Consider the following 8,958-nt stretch of genomic DNA (forward strand, 5'->3'; position numbering starts at 1 on the left):
CTGGAGTTTGATCCACGTGCTCCAAGGTGTGCTCCATCAGTATGGAGCATGATAATAAATAGTTCGATGGACTAGAAGTTAAAAGACTGTGGATACTGAATACACACTGCTTTAATACAGTTTTGCAGAATCAAGAGTATCCTATTTTAGAATTACAGTCCTTCCCATTGCAATGGGTCTTGAGTAGAAAATAATTTCTAGAGCTACAGTTAGCATGATGAGGACTGCACAACCCCAAGGTCTAGTCCTTCGGCTGGGTCCTGGCTTGAGAGGAACCACGTTGAGAATTGCTCTTCTGGCCACGCTGGTCACGATGTTCTCTGACTTGATCATGTCACTTTGCTCCTGGGTGCCATTGCCCCAGCTTTGCTTCTGCCTCCAGTGGCTTTTCCACTTTCCTTACTTTCTCATCTACCATGCAGCAAGATCCTATCTCAAACGTTACCTCTTCTCTGCAGGCTTTTCCATCCCACTAGGAGCTATCACTCCTTGTCTCTGCTCGGTTTATGTGAATGCTAGCATGATCACATCACCTTGTAATTAGATTATATGTCCATCATTTGACAGAGTGTTGGCTAACTGTGAGATAAGAAATTGAAAATAAAGATCAGAGTTTCATGGACTATGAGAATTGCATACAGAAGGCTATAGATGAGTCTGAGGAGAGGCACGAGAAGGGAAACGGGGAAGAAGTGGAGAATCTGTTGTAAATCTCCAAAAAGCACATGGACTTTGGAGCCAAGGCACAAATTGTTCCTTTGTTTTGGCAGAAGTTGCCAGCACCCATTTCCCACTAGATGTGGGCACCAGGATCCTTTGTTCCCAATGTATTTCATATTTGTTATCATATCCTAATCTGTGGATTCCATCAGCAAAACCACTAATTGCTTTTTAAATTGACTACAGAGTGGATATGAAAGGCCATGATACTTACCAGAGGGAAAAACAAACAGAATCCATGGACGTGTAGGGGCACAAGTGGGTACAAAGGATAAGAAGCTCACGTGCTTTCAGATGAAAAAAGCAGGGAGATCAGGGTATAAAAGAGAGACCCAATCTCCCTCTGTGTGTCCCAACCCTTGGGTCTGCCACTGCATCCTACGTGTCTGTGGGACCATTGAAATCAGCACTATGAAGATCCTGGTCTTGGTGTTGTTTTGTCTACACCTCTCAGAGGGTGTGGAAAGGTATGGTGATTCAGCTTCAGCCCTGAGGGGGTGTCAGAAGCTATGGTAGAGCAAAGGCCTTCCCTAAGAGCTCTTGGAGAGCCAGTCAGATCATAGTTTGGTACCATGAACTGAAAAACCCAGGAAGCCAAGATTTACAATGGATGATGTGTGTGTGTGATCAAACGTGGGTTGGTGTTTTGTTGGACAAGAAGGAAGGATGTATGATATCTATACAGCTTAGAGGAAGGACTGGGAAGGAACAGATATTTATTCTGTGGAAACCATACATGAGCAGAAAACACCAAATATATATTATAGTGTATTTTCAGGCTGGAAATGCTGGGGTGACTGCATGGGTCAGAACTCACTAAAATCCAGGAGGATTTCTAATAAGATGCTCTTCTTGAGTAGAGTACTAAGGAGGTTTGAAAACCCCAAATCATATCATTGAAGGGACTGCTTTAATGGGGAAGGTGAAGGTCACCCCTTTTGTTTGCCCCATTCTCTGCAGAATCATTCTGAAGAAAGGCAAGTCCATCCGCCAGGTGATGGAAGAGCGGGGTGTACTAGACCCATTCCTGAAGAGCCACCAAAAGGTTGACCCAGCTACCAAGTATCTTTTCAATAATGATGCTGTTGCCTATGAGCCCTTTACCAACTACCTGAATGTAAGTGAAGGGGGAGGTGGTGTCCATAACCCTTGGCTGATAGCCATTCTTGGATACTCATTTAGACCTCTCATTCACTCTGATTCTGGACTTTTTACTAAACCTAAGTCTCTCCTTCCCATGGAAAGTATCTGGAGAACTTATGAGTTGGGACCTTTTAACACTATCATATTCGCTTTCCTCCTTTCTTTGCTGTCATTACTGGCTCCCGCTCTGAAGCTCCATGTATATGGTCAGGAGACTGAGAGTGGCCATGTTCCAGTCAATTGAGAGATCCAAAGGAAGTCCTAGTGATGAGCTTCAGGGGAAATAAGGAGAGCACATGCAAAGTTGCCAGGCAAAATCTCTAGTAGCTCCAGATGCTGCATATCTCCTCATTTGGGAAGAGACACTGGTGCTCAGAGCAAGTATTTGACTGTTTTTGAGACTGCGGTGTCTGCTCAGGGCATCTCAACACACTGGTGTCCCATGGATCATCTTTAGTGAGATGATACATGAGTGTCAGATCTAGAAGCCACTTTAGGTATCTTCTATTTCAAACCTTACTTTCTATAGATGGTGGATGAAGAGGCAGGTCAGTGACATGACTGGCCAAAATTCACTGAGAACTCAAACTATGTCACAGTGTCACAATGAAGTTCTCTTCTTGCTTCCCATGATACCTCTCATATTTTGTTTCCTGGTACCCTGGTACCTTGGCTACTATATGACCAGAAGGAGGAGAATGGCGCAGAAATATCTAACACTGGAAGAAGAGAGGGGTGTGTGTGTGTGTGTGTGTGTCTGTGTGTGTGTCTGTGTGTGTCTGTGATGTGGGGAAGGTGGATGGACTCTGGGAATGGAGAAAAATGTAATTGCTTCTCCGGCTTTGCATGTTCTGGCATAGAATAGCAAATCCATAGAGGTATCACCTTATTGCAAAGGAGAAACCCATTTGGAAGAAGAGATTGTCTTGCCCAACTAATTCTCACCTGATCAAAGTCTTCCAGTTAAGAACAAAAACAGAGAATATTGAAGGAATCTGGTTCCAGAAGTGAGAGATTTTCTGGAAAGAGAAGAATATAATTTGGCCACAATGTGGCTTCTAGTGAGTCAACTTCATCACAATCCTTAGGACTAGGCTTGGCTGCTTAATGAGGGTAACAAACTCTTCTTTGCAGTCCTACTACTTTGGAGAGATCAGCATTGGGACACCACCACAAAATTTCCTGGTCCTTTTTGACACGGGTTCCTCCAACCTGTGGGTACCCTCCACCTACTGCCAAAGCCAGGCCTGCTGTGAGTATATCACCATCACCACCCACCCATGGAGAGGAGCAGAGGGCGGCATAGACTCAGGATTGAGCACAAGCTCAGCATCCAACTCCAGAGGTCTTAGTGCATGTCTATGATCTCAGCCTCCTTAAATTTGGAACATCTGGAAATCCTGCTCTTGGTCTACATTCCCAAGTGCTACATTTCTGGAGAGACACGACGTAGACCAAGGCTTTCATTCCTTTCTATACTGATACCTTTCCTTAGCTCTTTCCTGTGGGTCCCAATTCCTGGCACTTTTGAGTCAACCCATTTGGAAGGAATTGGGGCAACATCTGTTTCCCAAGGGGACAGACTTTTCTGGGGCTATTGGTTGTCTTTAACACAAAGGATCTGAGCCTGAAGCCCAATCTCAGGCTTGGTGTGATGGTCTCAGGCCATCAAGGATAAGTGTCCTCCATGTATTTTGGAAAATGTGTTGACACAAATATTCCATCGTCTCTTTGCACAGCCAATCACAACAGGTTCAACCCAAGTATGTCCTCCACTTACCAAAACAATGGGCAAACCTATACACTATCTTATGGAAGTGGCAGCCTGACTGTGGTCCTGGGATATGACACCGTGACTGTAAGTGCTGTTTTCATCCTTCTGTGGGTCTGCAGTTTGGCTCCCCTTTTCTAGAGCCTTAAGCTATCAGAGAAATCCAAGATTACTAATTATGTACAAATTCCCAGAAGCTCACTGTTGGGAAGGAGGCCACAGGCCATCTAATTAACCCTTGGTCCCAAGACAGGAATTGCCCCACAGCAGTCGTGACTGCCTGCAGATTTTTTTACATTGTGCTTCCCCATGACTTTGCTCCTTGGTCTTATCTGCCTTCTGCAACGGCCTGGAGCACACCTGCTTCCTCCTCCATATGACGTCACTCTGATTATTTGAGGATCTTCCTTTTGCTATTTTCTTTTCTTTACATCAAGTACCTGTAGTTCCTGCCATTCGTGCATAAAAATTGTTCAATATAAAACCAGCCACTGTGCTTTTACTGTTCTTGGAAGTGGAAATGCTAACTCCAAAAACAATGGCCTCTACTTCCCCAGCACCCATACCCTTCTTTCCAGGACACACATGGTTCAGCAATGCTGTTGACCCTTGTTTTTCCATGCCCCACCCTAGGATTGAGCTAAGTATGAAAGAAGCCAACTTCCTCTCCCTAGAAAAGACTTTAGGTCCCATTCCCTGGATACCTAAGTCTGGGAAGGGTTTGTCTACCTGAATTGTTAATCTTTTCTTTCTGCATGGCTCAGGTTCAGAACATCGTTATCAATAACCAGGAGTTCGGTCTGAGTGAGAGTGAACCTAGCAACCCCTTCTACTATTCAAACTTTGATGGCATCCTGGGAATGGCCTACCCCAACCTGGCGGTGGGGAGCGCCCCGACAGTCATGCAGAGCATGCTGCAGCAGGGCCAGCTTACCCAGCCCCTCTTCAGCTTCTACTTCTCTCGGTGAGAGTCCTTGTTCTGTAGGGCTCAGCAAGTGAGGCACTGGGGGGATTTCAACATCAGACAGGGCCCAACATATCCTGACATAATGAGGACAACTTGCCATATGCAATCTATTTATTTCTGAAGATTCATAGTATATTCTAGGGGGGTGGTTTATTTAAATGCACTAGAAAAATTTTTATTTTAGGCCATAAGATGTAAGATGACTCTTTTTTAATGTTTATTTATTTTTGAGAAAGAGAGAGGCAGAACACTAGCAGGGGAGATGCAGAGAGAGAGAGAGGGAGACAGAGAATCCAAAGCAGTCTCGAGATTCTGAGCTGCCAGCACAGAGCCCAACACAGGACTCGAACTCACAAACCATGAGATCATGACCCGAGCTGAAATTGGATGCTTAGCCAACTGGTTATATCTAGGTGCCCCAAGATGACTCTTTTCTTAAAAATGGACTATAGTCCTTCAACATTTAATAAGTAAATGATGGAATTATTGTATTAGATTCACACAATGTAGAGCTATAGAGTCAGTCATATGATCATTTCTTAATACAGTAAGTATAAATACAGAATAAAGAGAACTATAATGAAATGATATTTATAATAACATGTCTGGTTCCAAAAAGAGTTCTTGTAGTTATCATTCACATGACATCTCAAAAATCTTGTTATTAGCTCCATTTTTCCAGAAAGGAAATGCAGACTCCAACAGGTGAGTCAGGTCTGACTCATTGATAGGGGTGAAGCCATTACTCAAATGCAAATACCTTGGTCATAAAGTCAGTACTTTTCTTACTCTATTGGCCTTGAACTTTAGTGGCAAACTTTACTTACTGCTTCATCTTCCTAATCACACAATCCTTAGAGGATATGAGTCCAAATGTCTTTCTTCAATGACTGGCAGACCCAGGGTAGGGAACAGAAGAAGCTGGAATCCTCTTAATGCTGCCTACTTACCAACCTGAGCACGACAGGAGCATCCCCATCACTGCCCACTTGAGATCTCTGTCTGTCAGGCCCCTTCCACGAACTCTGTGAGGGGTTTCTTCTTGTTCTCTTTTTGTCCTCAGGAGGGTTTCCCTGGAAGGCTTGTATGGTTTTTTTCACCGGCCTGGTTTCCAATTCCATTGCCTCTTTTATGGACATGGTTTGTGTTTCCACTTCTCTGATACTCTGGGTGTTCCTCTGAGGAGGCTCCTCTTTCTTACGCCTTAAGCCTGGTGGAGCCTGAAGAGCAGATCAATGGATGATACCCCTCTTCCTATGGTTCCACTGCATCTGAACGAGAGAGGGACAGTGGAGGGGAGGGAGGAGCTGCCTGGCCATGTGTGTTGTGGGAACTCATGCTCTTCTCCTTTTCTCCCTAGCCAACCAACCTATGAGTATGGGGGAGAGCTCATCCTGGGAGGTGTGGACAGCCAATTTTATTCTGGTGAGATTGTCTGGACTCCTGTCACCCGGGAACTGTACTGGCAGATTGCCATTGATGAGTAAGTACAGAGGAAAGTTCCTAGGGATTATGGACACCCCTAGAGTGTTCCTCCAGTGCGACTCTATTTCCGGTTCTTGTCATGGCATAAACCTCTTACGGTGAATCAGCAAACCTTCAGTCTGATTGTTCCTGGAGCTCAGTAGACTCTAGAATTCTGGCTCTTGACTGAACTTTTTGACTTGGTCACTGAACCTTGTCATGTCAGCAGGTTAGTCATTCCTAGGTGTCTGTGAATCTACATTTTTGTTCCTGGAAGCCTCATTATCCCAGTTACAGTCCTTACCACTTGCTTCATCAGAAAATGTAACAGCTGTCATGGCTATTTTCTGTGTGCCAAATGTTGTGCAAAGTATTTTTTTATATATTATTGTATGAAATTTCCACTACAACACTATAAGGTGGTCAACAGGATATTTCATTGCATAGATAAAGAAATCAAGGCTCAGAGTTTAAGTAACTTATCCAAAGTCACACACTTCACAAATTTCAAAATTTGAGCCCAAGCATATCTGATCCCATAGCCCAAGATCATGAATCAATTACTTCTACCCTTCAAGCCTTCAGGAAATGTCCATCACTGCTCGATAAACATACACATCTTTGGCCTGTAGTCAAGACCATCCAATAGTTGAGCCCTACGTATCAGGACAGCCTTCCTACCACTTCCTGATGTGCAGCATGGACCTGACCATGTCCTTGCACCTCACTGTGACTTTCTTTCTTCTTCTCTTTTGACTATAACACCTGAAGTGGTCCTCGAGTCCTTGCACATCCTTGTGAGCCCAGATGAATTCCTACCTCCCTTAAAAAGCCCTCTCAGGGGCCCAGTCTGTCTTTCAGTCCCATAGTCTTACCAGCTTGTGTCCTAACATATATCTCTCATCTCTGGGTAAGTCACAGTGCCACCAGCCCAATGTGCAAGAGTAGAGAGAGAGGTAAGTGGTTGGATGTCTAGTTCACCACTACATCCAAGTGTCTTGGTTCACCAGCAGTACCCAAAACACACATGGACTGAAGAGGAAGGGTAGAGGAGAAGCCAGGGACTGAATCACAGAGGATCACATTATGAGGATTGCCAGCTACTGCATTGAATGGTCACTTAATGTATGGTGTTGTCTCATGTCTATTATAAGAAGGTCTCTTTAAAAACAGTGAATACAATTTACTCCTCTTTGTGTCACCACATTTCTTGTAAGAGTGTCTTGCACATATCAGATGCCCAAGTGTATTTATGAAGTGATTCCCAGCTTTGGCTCTGTGTGGGCCTCATATAGGTAGGTATAGAAAAATAAGACACAGAAAAAAGAAGATAAGATAAAGGAAGATAATCTCTGCCTCCCTAGACCTTTCAGCCAGAGCTGGAAGGGCTACCAGACCAAGAAGGCTCAGCAGCATTACATGGGCAGCTGTGTTGTGGGGTGGCCTGGCTTCCTGGAAGAGGCAGAATGTTGGAGCTGCACGGCTGGGGAGATTAGGGTGGACGTGGCACACGTTTGTGGCAGAGGCAACTGATTTCTCTTGCACTGGTGTTCTCCTCAGGTTTCTCATTGGGAACCAGCCCACTGGCTTGTGCTCCCAGGGCTGCCAGGCCATTGTGGACACGGGGACCTACGTGCTGGCTGTTCCCCAGCAGTACATGAGCTCCTTCCTGCAGGCAACAGGAGCCGAGGAGACTCAGAATGGTGATGTGAGTAACCAGAAGCCAAGGATTTCTTCGTACATTGATACAGCCTCAGCACAGGAAGAAGGGTTTGGGTGGGGAGCTGAAGCCCTGGCAGGACAGAACAGGTGGGGACACAGCATGGCCTTTCAGGCAGGAACCATCAAAGTAAGGAGGGGTGAGGGGAGGGAGTAACACCAACCAGACTGTGAGCAGGGGCTGAATGGTTGTCAGGAGGGGTGGCCGTTCCACTGCAGGCCCTAGGAGTACGTTTCGCCTTGATGTGGCCAGTGTCATTTGACATATGCAACAGAGCCAGGCATATCACATTTCTCCATGTCACTGGGATTTCTTTTCACCTAGAAATACTCCTGTGGCCTTTATCTGAGCAGCCTTCTGTCCGCACCCCTGCTCCCCTTGTACACACTTCTGCAGTTAGCTCATCCAGCATGCAGGAGTCTAGTTTAGTCAGGCCAAATCGTGGTTCCTCAGGCTGTGTGTGTGTGTGTGTGTGTGTGTGTGTGTGCGTGCGCGTGATGAGCACGTGGACAGGTACACACAAGTATGGATATGAATTGCATAAAAGCATGCATTTACAGACTGTGCCCATGTTTCTTCTCTGGAAACTGTACTTTCTGAGGGTAGAAAGCTGATCTGGAATAAGTCTAACTCCTTATAGTCATATCAACACAGCCAAAACCTAAGATCTGAGATGTGTTCAGGGAGACCCAGGAAAGCACGAGCACCTGGTCAGTGTTGTGCCTGGGAACTGGGCTTTGCCCTCCATGCTCTCAAACAGCCTCTGCTAGAAGGTCAGGAAGAAAGTCTCATGGGGAAAGGGGCACTGGGGCCCTTTGTCTGGGCCCCTAGTCCCTTGGTTCTCTACATCTCTGCCTCTCCTCTCTCTCAGTTTGTGGTCAACTGCAACGCCATACAGAGCATGCCCACCATCACCTTCGTCATCAGCGGGTCTCCTTTACCTCTGCCTCCCTCTGCATACGTCCTCAACGTATGTATGCACTCTGGTTCCATGGACATGGGGTTGGATGGGCCCAAACAGCTGTTCTGTGTCCCAACTCACATCTGGACATTTATGGGGAGTCACCAGTGGCAGGGCTAAGGGTGAACAAGAAGCCAGAGACCCTGCAGTTGTCATGGAATATAGGGTGGGAACTTCCTGTGGGAAATGGCTTTTACATGCAAAAAATGTTA

At 45.7% G+C, this 8,958-nt stretch overlaps 1 protein-coding gene across 1 annotated transcript in view; it reads left to right on the forward strand.

Moving 5' to 3' along the window:
• The first annotated feature begins 1,082 nt into the window (after positions 1-1,082).
• Positions 1,083-8,958, forward strand: part of LOC115298860 (pepsin B-like) — an 8,508-nt gene continuing 632 nt past the window's right edge. Inside the window, exons 1-8 of the mRNA XM_029948015.1 lie at positions 1,083-1,187; positions 1,681-1,837; positions 2,998-3,115; positions 3,603-3,721; positions 4,399-4,598; positions 5,962-6,084; positions 7,626-7,773; positions 8,657-8,755. Coding sequence (XP_029803875.1) covers positions 1,132-1,187; positions 1,681-1,837; positions 2,998-3,115; positions 3,603-3,721; positions 4,399-4,598; positions 5,962-6,084; positions 7,626-7,773; positions 8,657-8,755 — 1,020 coding nt within the window. The 5' untranslated portion in view covers positions 1,083-1,131. The remainder of the gene's footprint in view (positions 1,188-1,680; positions 1,838-2,997; positions 3,116-3,602; positions 3,722-4,398; positions 4,599-5,961; positions 6,085-7,625; positions 7,774-8,656; positions 8,756-8,958) is intronic.

The sequence above is a fragment of the Suricata suricatta genome, chromosome 8 (genome assembly GCF_006229205.1).
Source record: "Suricata suricatta isolate VVHF042 chromosome 8, meerkat_22Aug2017_6uvM2_HiC, whole genome shotgun sequence".
Lineage (NCBI taxonomy): Eukaryota > Metazoa > Chordata > Mammalia > Carnivora > Herpestidae > Suricata > Suricata suricatta.